At 51.3% G+C, this 12,304-nt stretch overlaps 1 protein-coding gene across 3 annotated transcripts; it reads right to left on the bottom strand.

The window, feature by feature from the left end:
* Positions 1-4,764: 4,764 nt before the first annotated feature.
* RGS4 (regulator of G-protein signaling 4) lies at positions 4,765-10,864 on the bottom strand. 3 transcript variants are annotated; one of them, XM_009871274.1, is made up of 6 exons: positions 10,499-10,545; positions 10,178-10,379; positions 7,668-7,772; positions 6,654-6,715; positions 5,753-5,919; positions 4,765-5,236 (listed from the first exon to the last, which is right to left on the bottom strand). In XM_009871274.1, exons 2-6 carry the CDS (start codon positions 10,219-10,221, stop codon positions 4,985-4,987), a joined length of 630 nt encoding a protein of 209 aa, XP_009869576.1. In that variant the 5' UTR covers positions 10,222-10,379; positions 10,499-10,545; the 3' UTR covers positions 4,765-4,984. The 3 variants fall into 3 exon arrangements, with proteins under 3 accessions (XP_009869576.1, XP_009869592.1, XP_009869584.1); XM_009871290.1 differs by lacking the exon at positions 10,178-10,379 and adding an exon at positions 10,813-10,864 and having other exon boundaries at positions 4,771-5,236; positions 10,499-10,719; XM_009871282.1 differs by lacking the exon at positions 10,178-10,379 and having other exon boundaries at positions 4,771-5,236; positions 10,499-10,821.
* Between the last annotated feature and the right edge of the window lie 1,440 nt (positions 10,865-12,304).

Raw genomic sequence — 12,304 nt, 5'->3', positions numbered from 1 at the left:
CCATAAGGCTGGCTCTTAAAAAGACCAGCCCTTTTCAAATGATTCCAAGCCAGCCCACTGCTTTCTACCAGAAGAAATCATATCTGAGGATGGGGCAAGGGCAGATGTGAAAGGTGGCTGGGGTCTTATACCAGCCTCGAGGCAAATGAATGCAATGAGCCCCTGCTCTATGGGGCCTGGATGTTTCTTCCCTGTGATAGTTTTCTGGTGCAGCATCTGCTGGGCTGTGGCTTGCAGCAAACTGCTTAAGCTGGGCAAAATAACAAATGATGGTGCTCCCAGCAGCACCCTGGAACAGCCACCCCCCCCCAAGGCTGCTCACCCTCAACTGCAAGTCATGAGACTCCATCCGAAATGCAGTAACATAAACAACGGGTTTGCCAGCCTCTTCAGGACTTTCAAGATCTGATCAAAACCCCACCAGCCCCAAATATTTATACTTTATCACTATGGTGATGAAGAAAAATACATCCTATGCTTCAGGAAGTGGCTATGTTTTCCAGGCTGGGATGGGGAGGCAGGGGAAGGATGGAGGCCATCACTTTTTTAACTCTGGAAAAAAATGCCCTGGGAAAGTCAGTGCTGGAGCGGCAGGAGCTGGTGCTTGGGGGGGCATTCCCCCCGGGTGAGTGGCTTGGGTGGCCCCAAAGAGCCCACAAGCAGCAGAAGGGTCCTATCGAAAGGACGCAGGATGCCCTGGCAGAGGCCACTGCCTAGAGATGGTGGGCAAGGAGGGCGAGGCAGGAGCAGGGCTGAGTGCGGGATGGGGGGCTTGACCAGCCCTTCTGCTGCAGGGCCCTCCCACCACCTCTGCCCAGCTGTGCTGCTTGCGCTGTCTTCGCGTTGCCATGAGCTGGTGTCAAGACAAGCAGGTTGAGCATGTCCAAGCTCCGCATTTACAGCAGGATTCACAGAAATGCAAAACCAGGCTTCCCTGCAGAAACACCCAGATCTTTCATTTCTACTTAATCGTTTGGCAGCTATTTCCAGATGCCCTCCCATGTTTCACAGTTACAAGCCAAGGCTGAGGTGCTGCTGGAGGCTGGCTTGCTGCACGCCATGGAAACGTGAGATGCCATTAGCTGCCGCAGGGAGGTGTGGGGCAGGGGGAAGGTGTCTGGCTATGTACGTGCTGAAAAGCAGGGTGGAGGCTGGATTCAGGAGAGGTGAAACAGCTCTATTGGAAATCCCTCCCCAGCTTGGTATTGGAAGTCTAATGTAGCGGCTGATTGAACAGGTGCCAGCGAGCAACAGGGTGGCCATAAAATGTGGCCCCTCAAGTGTTCTGGAACTCTCGGGAAGTTGTGTTTGTGTAGCAGGGTGGTTTGGCTAATTACTTGGGCAGGCTCGCCCCAGACAGGCAAAAACCCCACAGCCAAGCTTTCCACAGGCCCAGAGGTATTTACTGTCGGGCTGATACCAACCATTATACTCCTGGTAGGAAATACTACGTGTACTTTATCACTCCTGCTCTCATGAAGTTTAGCATATGTATGAGCACTCTTCACATGACACCATACATCTGTAACCCTATAGACACATACAAGTATACACCGTTATCTACATACTCATCACGTGGGCATCCAGATCCCCAGTGAGTCAGAGAGCCAACAAGCAGCAGTTCTGGAGATGGTGCTTGGAGTCTGTCACAGAGACGAGCATGTGTGGGTTTAGTGCGGTCCCGGGTCCTGTTGAGGGAAACCTTGGCCATCCACCAGGGCAAACATGAAGGTGCATTTTCCAGAACATCCTCCAAAAATCACCCAGTGTCCACAGCCAGTGGGTATCGGCAGCCCCGGTGCCTCCTGGCACCCGAGTGGGCACGGGAGGCAGGTCTCCTGCTCTCCGAGGGACCCCGAGCCCTGCCATGGGGCAAGGCAACCCCATGCTGCAGCCAGGGTCCCCGGGCACCAGGTGCTGCCCTCGTGCCTCCTCGGCACCCATTCCCCACCACAGGACGTGTGGAGGAGAGCTCTCTGCAGCTGTATGCCTCGGCTTAACGCTGGGGGATCTCTTGCTGCACGTTTTCTGGTTACTTCAGTGACCCGGACCCTCGCACCTCACTGGCCATGGTGGGACCACCCAGCTCTCCCCCTGCACGCCAAGGTAGGGCTGTGCTGGTGCTGCCTGGTCCCAGCACTGGGGATCACTGAAGCCTGTGAGGGGCAGAGAGTGTCCCAGGGCTGCCCCAGGCTCCCTCCAGTCCTTGGTCACTGCCTGGAGGGTGGCAAGGTCAAGAGCAGGGATCAGCTCCTCACACCGAGAAGCAGCAGGTTTTCAGTCGGATATTCTCCGTGGGATTTCCACTAGAGATCTTCATGCAGGGAAGACGTGGAGTGCTGGCGTGTGCTGAGGAACTGGTCGTGTTAACTCATATTGTTGTACCACTCAGTAATCCACATATAAACATATATTTCTGCTACTGTCTCAATGGACTATTCATTTTGTCTCCTTGTGCTGAAGGTGCGGCATTTCCTTACCCCTACGGGGCACTCTCAAAACCCAAGAGCCCTGGCAAGACCCAAGGCCTCTGACAGCTTCTGCTGAGACAGACGTGGCAGCTTCTCAGGAAACTGAAAAGGGAATAAAAATATCACCCCAGGAGGCTGGTCCAGAGGAAATGCCCCAGCGCCAGCACAGCACAGGCACCCCCAGATCCTGCTGCCTGGGTGCTGCCTCAGGCTTCAGCTTGCAGAGTCGGCTTACGCCCCAGCAGCAGCCGCGGTGCCTGGGGCAGGGGCTGAGCAAGAGCCAGCCCTGCTCACCCCTGGCTCTGCACTCGAAGGGTTTGGGCTCAGGGACAGGTTGAGCTCTGAGCTAAAACTTGTTCCCCTCTGGCGCTCTGGGTGGGCAAGCGTTCGCAGCAAGGAGGTGCTCCCCTGAAGCTGGGGACCTCGTGCTCACCCCAGCCCTTTAGCAAGGACGGGTGGTCCTGGTGCTGAGCTCACTGTCAGGCACAGCGTGGACCCCAAAAAGCCCCAAAACCCCCGGGCTCACGGTGCTGAGGGTATCAGAAGGATATAAATGGCAGCTCCATCTTTCCATAATTCAAACAACCTCTGAGTGAAGCCGTTTGTAAAATGACTTTTTAGAGTAATCTTGGCCAACAAATTGCATCTCCATGCATTTTCTTCAGTTCACACAATGGCATTTTAGACGGGACTAATGCAAACATTTTTATTTAGAATGTATTCATCAGTATTTAAATATCAATACAGTTTTTGCAATAGTTACCAAGAGATCCCAGTACCAAGGGAAAATAAAACATAGCCACATGCTTGGCTATGCTCAGAGCTTTAGCAAGCCTCTCCATCATTTAGCTGAACATGCAAGCTGATACGTGTCAGTACAATCGAATAAATACAAAATAAAGCAAATGTCAAAATAGATGTTTCTCTGTGGGCCTGGATGTGCCTACTGGAGAACTACGGCCTCCTCCTGCCACGTCAAAACCCCAGTGTGAGAACTGTTGTCTGGACTGGGACACAGAGCGGGGAATACACGGCTGTCAGAGCAGCGATATCCAACTGGGGAGAGACGAAGGGTTGGGGGACAGTGTCACCGAGTGCCACTCGACTGCTGAGAGCAGGAGGTCTCAGCTGTTGGCCGGTGACACGCGGTACTGCAGCCCGAGATGGCAAGCCCTGCGTCTCTTCCTTGTGCCTCCAACTGCAGGTCATCGTCAGCCCCAAAGCCCCCAGTAAAGGCCACGTCTGACCCACAGCAACTAAAAAGTAAGCTGCCTTCCGGTGAAGTCCAGGAGCAGTAATGAGACTGACACATTCCTCCTACCATCTTCAGGAAAAAAAAAAGTGAGTCATGCCTCTATTGAACTATAAACTCACATAAATAATATTAAAAATAATAGAAAAGACATTTTCAAGTACTCTCAGGCAGGGTCTTTCCTCCCCAGCTGTTGTGGTTGTGGTCCTATTCCCTCACAAACTGGTCCATGCAATGCAGGGCAGGTAAATCTGAATTCAGATGGCGCTCCCAGAGTTAGTACATTCTGGGAGAGAAGGAACATAGAGTCATAGAATGGCCTAGGCTGAAAGGGACCTTAGAGATCATTTAATCCAACCTCATGGGCAGGGATGTCTCTCAACTAGATCTGGCAACACATGGGGACCGAATGGGGATCGAACCCGCGACCTTGGTGTTATCAGCACCAAGCTCCAACCGAGCTAACCAGCCCCCATGTTTCTGTTCTGCTCAGCTATGCTATTTAGTCTGGAAACACAGCAGTTAGTAAGATGAAATAATGAACGTCCCCTAAAATACTAGCTCTGTATGGTCCTAGGAAAGATCCTTAGGCAGAATAAAACAGATACTACAGAGGGAGAAGTCGCCAGAAGGGAGAGTTTCCCTGCGACTGTGGCTGTGGTTGAGGGAGGCTGTTTGTCTTGGAAGTTTTGGTCTTCCTTCAAGCAAGAGTAGGAGTTCTGCTTAGGTCCAAATACTGTAACGCAGCCTGAGTTCTGAGCAAATACTGCCAAAGATATTTGGGAGCTATATGAACAGCTAAGGACCAGAGCAAACCCTTTCCAAGCTTTTGCCGATTAGAACGGGCAAATCACAGTCCCGAAAGCTTCCCTTGGCTTCCTCTTTCCCCGCTGCTTTTCGGGTGTCAGGCCGTGGCACCGCGGGTCTGCTCCCCTGGTGGGTAGTGCTGGGTCTGAGCCTCTGCTCCCCCCGCACCGCCCTCCTGGGCTCTCCGGAAACACAGCGTGCGAGCAGTGATTGCACCCAGCTTTCATGTCAGACAGACACAGACTCCAGGGCTCCTACGCCAATGGAGTCAGAGGAGGGTTTGCTACACAGACTGAGCCTGGCTTGGGTTACAAATGCTGGCTGTAGCATGACATGGGATACAACTGGGACATTAGACAGCTATTGGAGACAGCTCTGCTGCTTCATGCCAATGAATGCTTTTGCTGCCGCGTATTCTTGCGAGAGCTCAGCCCGCTCCTGCCTTGTTGCAGGTTCAGGCGCACTGAGAGATGATGTTGGAGTTGCAGTCTAAGGTGTGAGTGTGGCTTCTTTTGCAGTTTTCAGGCCCACAGCCAGCACCAGGAGGGCTGACCAAGTCCAGGTAGTAGGGAGACTTGAGAAAACGGCGGTAGGAATCCTTTTCCATGAGGGTGAATATTTTTCTCTGAGCCTCATCAAAGCAGGACAGTGTAGGCTCCAGCATATTGTGGCTCGTCTTCTCCCGTGTGCATGAATCCAGGTTCACCTGTGGGGCAAAGGGACAGTGTAAGTAGAATCTGTCCCAGAAGTGGCTACCACAGGTAAGGGGAAATCCAAGCGTGTCTCCACTGAATGTGCTTCAGCTGTCCTTGGTGGGCAGCTCTCCGAAACACCTGTTTGACACCCTGCAGCCTTGGCAGAATGTGTGACTCTGCTGCTGGATGACCTGTTGGAGAAGACTGACACGTACCCCTCTGGGATAGGGCCAGCTAGGAAACCTGAACAACAGTACAGAGGCAGCTGGAACACTGGGATTCACAGTCCTCCTGGGCTTCTCCCACCTGAGTGTGCATGTCCCATGGCCACATATTCACACCTAAACCCACTTCTCTCCATTCAAGTTTAATACGAAAGCAATACAAATGACTCCATTTCCTTGCTAACTAGCAGAGAAGCAGTGCTCTCCAACTCATAGGACTACCAATTTCTACTTCCCTGTGCTGCTGGCCTGGTTAGGAATTTAGGATGATGCCTTCGATTAAGAAATGTTCTGTGCACATACCTCTTTTGTTGCCTGCACCGAGATGAATTCATCATAGATCTTTTTGGCCTTGGGGCTGAGCTTGGCTGGTGACTTGGTCTTCTTGTAGTCCTCACAACTGACCCAGAACTCGATGTTTTCCTCACTGTACTCAGATTTTAGAAAAGCACGGAACGCAGCCAGTCCTCCTACAGATTGTTTAGAGGAACACCAGATCAGGTAAGAGTGTCAGTTCCTGGGCAGTCACATCCTGTGAACCCCTGCAAGCAGCAATCCTAGAGCTGACCGAATAACTCCCCCGGGGCTGGCAGTGGGGACGGCCGCCTGTCCCCTCTGCAGTCGCTCGTGCATGCCAAGGGAGGCTGCGATTGAGACAGGCCCTATGGGGATGTCACATGCGGGTCCTCAGCTGCTTGCTCCCCCGCTGACCTTCAGTGTCTCTGCCAGGAGAACACAAGCAACTCCTGTGGTCCCAGGGGAGGCTGAGGAGGCAGCCACCACACACTGCAGAGTCTCAGGCCGTGGGAACAGCGTGAAGGAAACCACAAGGACACCAGCGTTGCCTGGAACTGACAGGAAGACAAAGTCTCCCATGGGCTCAGCTGCAAGCAGTTTCTCTGCTTTTTGGTTTTTGTTTAACTCACTGTGTGGCGCAGCCTTGCCTTTCCCTCGCACAGGGACTAAACCAGTTGCCTTCACAAAATGGGCAGCTGAGCAGCAAGTCAAAGCCCCACTCATGACACATTGGGATTGTCCCTTGGATCTGACCAAGAGGCCCCTTCACCACCCCTCCCAGAGACCTGGGTGGCCAAAGAAGCTACTGTGAGCTGCCCAGAGACACAAGGTAATGCCCTGCACACCCTCCAGGGACTGCTCACAGGACAGACACTCTGCAGGCAGCAGAAGGGCCCTCTTTACTTACTTTCATGGTGAATCAAGTTTTCCAAGGAGTCTGCCCACTTTCGTACTTCCTCTTGGCTAACCCTGAAAGGAGACAAGGGCAGAAACACAGGATTTAAGGGGAGTACAGAAAGGACAAATTTGGTCTTTTGCTCAGCACCATTAGAAGAATCTTTTTCCCTGACTGCTGTAAGAGCATAAACAAGAGACCAAGAAGGAAACGTCTGCTTGCTTTACAGAGACCTCTGAGGATCCCAGATCTAATCTACAGAAATTCTGGTTTGCAATCCCTGCCAGCAGCCATGAACTGGAAAAAAAAAGAATATTCCTTGAGAAATTGTTGGGGACTTTGTGTTTATTTTGCGACTGGCTGCTTGTGTTTATTTTGTGACTGGCTGCATCTCTTGCTGGTGCACAGAGCTTGGACCACTCTTAGAAGTCATATCAGCAAAAGATAGATTTCTTTAACCTGTCAGGGGCACGGTAGCTATATGCAAGAGAGAGCAATGTGGGAACTAAACACACATGGGCAACATGGGAGCACATCCTGTATTCATTCTCCCTGCCATATCAGAACATCCTGGGGCTCATCTGTTCCAGGAACATACTTTGGCCTTTAGAGTCCTCCTTAGAAAGGTCACCACCTACTTGCACTTCAGTAAGAGCAGTAATACCCTGGCAGGGTGGTCTCTCTGTTTTCTGGGCCAGCACGAACCCAATACAAGGAGACCATGGTGCTGATTCAGCAGCATGTACAGTCACACTGGGTCTTGTGATGGTGTAACTCCCCCACACAGGAGACTGTACAAGTCCATCTGTGTGCAAACACATACTGAATCATAAAAGTGTTGGCAGAAAGGGTGCTGTGGTCAAACCTTCTTCATGGAAAGCAGCTATCAATACCTGGGGACTATTGCCACACTAGATTCAAACACAGATGTTCAGGAGGTTCTGGGAAGCAGCAGCAGAAATGCTAATGAAGTTCAGCTCAGTGAAGGAGTAAACAACTTGGGCTTGTGGCAGCATTTGCTCTTACCTCTGGCTTGAAGATATTTTCTCCTTCTTGCTCTGGGAAGAGCTGTAGTCACAGGAGTCTGACTTCTGCAGCAAGAAGCCCAGCCGATGCTTCATGTCTTTGGCACTGAAAGAAACAATTCAACAACAAGATGAAGATAATGCGCTACAACTCCCTCTGCAGCCTCCTCACCCGCAATAAGCTTGTTCAGCATTACTCAGTGACACAAATGCAGGTCACAGCTACTGACTCCAGTGCTGACTTTCCGCTCTTCACATAATGCATTTTTCTGTTGCTAGACAAATACAACAAAGTCAAATAAGTCATTTTTCATGTTCAACAGCACCATTTTCTTGCTGAGAAGGTCATCGGGCCGGAGGCAGGGCTGGCAGAACTGGAGAAGCTGTTTTCCTCCTGTTGGTTTACAGTTAAAATATTGTGATAGCAAGGCATCACCATGCGGTAAATGTGTCACTCCTTCTTGAGCTGATTTGCCCAGCTACCAATGTCTGGTTCTTACGCCCTTACTAACCCTTTCCCTGTAGCCTTTGCCATCTTCTCAGCTGACCACCCAGCTGCAGGAGCAGCAGGGCCGTGCCACCCCACCCCACCAAGCAGCTGCCCAGGACACAGAAGGAAGGGGAGGGAACGAAGGGCTCAGAACCGGACCGTGGGGTGAGATCAGAGAATGAGCCAGGAGCTTCATCACCACCAGCTCACGCTGACTACAAGCTACTCCCTCGCTCCACAGCAAGTTCCTCCGAGGATGCGTGCTTAATTTTGTCCCGCTTTCCAGTGTGGTCAGGACAATCGCTGCCCAGCAGCAGCATCTAGATATGCAGACGGTATTGACCTCAATATCAGTCTGGATTTCCTTCCAGTTTAAGAACGAGGGGGTGGGTAGATTGGTCCTGCTTACTCAGGGATGCAAACCCTGGCCTGCCGCAGGGTGCAACAATAGTGTAAGCAGGACATTTGCTCCTCAGACCCTGGAAAAGAGCAAGAAGTTGTGCCGCAGGGCTGAGCTCCAGTGGCCGCTCAGACTCCCAACACTGCTCTTAGCTCCAGCCATAGCACTCTCTCAGCAGTCCCAGCCATATCTTATCTCAATGCTTGCTCAAGATCAAAAATGTTTCCTTAACAACTCCAGCGCCAGGGTGAGAGCAGAGAAAATTCATAGCTTCTTTAGCTCAGGGGATGTGTGACCAGGACCAACAGGCCCTGCCCAGGCAGAGACTGGTTACCCTGCGCTGCCGGACTTGGGCTGCCTCGCGCTGTCGTGCTACCTGCCTCAGAAGGAGGAGACCACTCAGGTCTGCAGAAAGGAGGCAGCAGGAGGAAACAAGACACTGCTGCTCACAGCAAGCCCCACAGCTTTCCGGGAGAGAGGGATTGCCTTGCAAGCCCTAGATAGAGGTGGTTAAAAGACATGAACTCTTCTATCTTTGCATTTTTTTTTCAAATTTCCCCTGTCACCACCTCCACTGAATGTTCCAGCCCATTGCGGGAGGAAGGTGTTGGAATTTTTCCCCTCACATTTTCAGCACTTATTTTCAAATCCATCATGAGTGGGGGAGCTTTTTCTCCCAGATGGGAGCAGGCTGAGTCTCAGTTCGTATTTTCCCAACCCTCTCCCATTGCACAGCCACTGGGAAGCAGCCTTGGGAGCACTCCTGAAAGCAGGAACAGCCATCGGCGACCTGTGTAAGTTTGCATGGGCTGGATGAGCAGGGAGCTTTGGGGGGGCCATTGCTATTCTGGGGACCTGGGCAACGCTGCTGGGGGTCTCCAGGCTCCCAAGCATCTGAAAGGGAGTAACACCCCTACAGGAGGGCTCACGGTCCCCTTGCAGGCACGGAGAACCCTCACACTGGGCTGTGGGGCAGGTCACAATGCCATGGGGGTGCACAGGCTCCGCTCTGCCACCGCAGGGGTGCCTGGCCAGCACCGCACACCGGGCTGCAGCCGGATCCTGCACCCGGGGCAGGGGTACAGCTCAGCCCCCCCGGAACGGCACTGCACAACCAGGGTATGGCCAGCCCCACATCGGCCCCCAAGTGCTGCAGACCCTCTGGTCCTCCCAGGGTGGGTTTCTGTGTTTGGAAAGCATTTTGGGGAATGATCCTCAAATTTTTTGATATCCCAGTCTGCTTTGCTTCCCGCACACAAGAAAAAAATAATCAAGATAAGAAAATTCAGGAGAGAAAGGATTCAGAGAAAAGGGGTGCAATGCTTGCAGCAGAAGCAGATGACAGGAATATCAAAATATAGCAACGCTTAAAGCTGCTTGTTTCCCTGATGGGAAAGCCGAATTTAGACTTCCCTCAGCTCAGTGCAAAAACCTTTATGCAATTCTGCTTCAGACTAACAAAAAGAAAAAAAAAAAAAAGCTTGTAAGCAATCATATGTATCTAATCTTACAGAAGAATCAGACCTGAATCTGCCACTTTCGCTTCAGACCCGAAGTGCAAGACATCAGCTTATCTCCAGACTAACAAAACCATTAAGAGATGCTCAGAAATAAACAGTACCTTTTTAAGCAAGTGGCTGGCAGTGCAGCGAGTCCCTTGCACATCTTGCTCCTGAGGTTGGATCTGTATTCCAGGAAAAACAACAACACAGGAGGCGGCAGAGGCTGCGTGCGGGTCCTTCGCTGTCTGCAGAATTCAGCGTCTGAGCCAGCTGCGCTGCCTTGGCTCTGTTTTATAGCCTAGCCCAGACAGCCCAGCAGCACTGGGTGACCCAGTCAGGAGTCAGCACAGCGGCAGCACCCGTCCCCTTTTTGCCCACCCAAGAGGAAAAGGGTGACATATAAGCCAAGACAAACGAGTCAGTGGGATTGAAAAACTTACCAGAAATGAAGCTTGGTGTCTGGCTGCAGAGGTGGAATCTTCTGAAAGGGTGGAAAAAGCTTCAGGGACTTTCCTCTATTACAAAGGGTAGAACGGCGCAGATAAAAGCCGGAGATTTTCAGAGGGGCACAGACAGTAAAAAGGGTCAGAGAATCAGTTCTGAGAAGTGAGATGAGCTTTGCTGTTTCCTCGCTTCATTTTCCCCTTCTATTTAAAGTAACCTGTAAAAAACAAGGGACAGGAATCCTAAACACAAAAGGTTCCTGTAATCTCAACAAGTGCAGAGCTCTAAGGAAAGAAGAATGTAAATTCACCAGGTAACTACTCAGGCAAATTAGACTGTCCTGTTGTACTCTAGAGGCATGTGGATACATGCCTTCTCTGAGGCTGAACAAAAAGCTCTGAGGGGCATATCACTATTGCAACATAAAACGTGTGTGTCCCAGCACACACATATTTGGGGACAGCTCATGTACACGTGTAGGAAAAAGAGAGACAGGAGGCTCAGAGCACAGCTGCCTTAGATGGATGGGTATCACTGCAGTACCTTACTTCTCCATTTGCATTTGCCTCTAATCAAAAGTCAGACCTTGGGACTTGGGAGTCCCAAGTCCCCAAGGGAAGACGATTAATTAAAACAATAGGCATAACCGTGCCTGCCCAGAGAGGACTTTGTGGCAGCATCGAGGCTACTCAGTGCTGAAGGATGAACCCACGGAACACCTGGCTGTAGGGACGTTTGGTGGTGACTGCTGTTGTCCCAAGGGAGTGCTGAATGTCTCCAGCTACACCACTTGTCCTCAGCCCTTGGAGGGTGCAGAAGGCAGTTGTCCCTCTGGAGAGGGAGAATTGGCTGATATTTACTAAGTCATGGCTCAGCACAGCCTGCACCATCATTATAAAGAAGGGGAAAGCTTCGGGCAGATGGACACGCATACGGTCTGCTGCACTTCGAGTCTTGCTCCTGCTGAGAAGCAAAGAAGCTACAGTTCAGCAGCAGGCTGTCTGCCCACGCTACCCACTGCTGTGCTCCCTCTCCCCAGAAACCTTCAGATACTTTGCCCACAACCTGCAGAAGTTGCAGGCTGAGCTTTTCCCTCCTGTGTCTCTAGAACCTCCAGCCAGAAAACCCAAATCCCAGGCTGGTTTACCTGCCCTGGCATACGGCATCCTCTTGGATCATTAACTGTGCTGAAAGGCAGCGCTCTAATTAACTTTAAAATGCTTTTGTATGAATAGGATTATCCCGTTGCCAAGCATGCCTGCAGGTCCTGCACTGTTCAGACTAAAAATCAGCTCCAGCGTGGGGCAGTGCAAAATTTTAACCAAGCCCCCTTGTGTATTTAGAGCTGGTGAGTTAATAGCACCTGGGTGGATTTGTAAGAAGCGACTGCACGCTGGCAGAGTTGGTGCCAAAGCTCTCTGATGTCTTCTGCTTGGAGAAGTGAGAAGCCAGATGGAAGAATATCACCAATCGGGAAAAAATGAACTAATTAATTAATTGCTAAATATTTAATTTATTTAATCTCAAAGTTGTGCAATGTTACTGATGTTTGTGTGTGACCGCGGCACATTCATCTAAGCAACTCAGGAGCTCAGCTCCTGACACAGTCACGGCGTCTGCAAGCTCTGACCCTGACCACGGCAGCCAGAGCCTGACCTTCTGGCTCAGGAGGTCCCAAAAAGCTGCTTGCTAGGGCAGGGAACCACTGTGCAGAACACCGTAATTCTGCAGTTACTCTTCAAGTCGGTGTGCCACCACATTTAGGAATGTCACGCTCCTCTATGGATTGTAGGCACATTTGC

The sequence above is a fragment of the Apaloderma vittatum genome, unplaced genomic scaffold (genome assembly GCF_000703405.1).
Source record: "Apaloderma vittatum isolate BGI_N311 unplaced genomic scaffold, ASM70340v1 scaffold25790, whole genome shotgun sequence".
Taxonomy (NCBI): Eukaryota; Metazoa; Chordata; class Aves; order Trogoniformes; family Trogonidae; genus Apaloderma; species Apaloderma vittatum.
The sequence above is the reverse complement of the archived record's forward strand: the minus strand, read 5'-3'. Positions and strand labels throughout refer to the sequence as shown.

Coding starts and splice junctions, on each gene's coding strand:
- RGS4 (XM_009871274.1), bottom strand. CDS start 10,221: ATGTGCAAGGGACTCGCTGCACTGCCAGCCACTTGCTTAAAAAG. Junction 6,716..7,667: donor AAAATATCTTCAAGCCAGAG/GTAAGAGCAAAT, acceptor GTCTCCTTTCAG/GGTTAGCCAAGAGGAAGTAC. Junction 5,920..6,653: donor AAACTTGATTCACCATGAAA/GTAAGTAAAGAG, acceptor AACAATCTGTAG/GAGGACTGGCTGCGTTCCGT.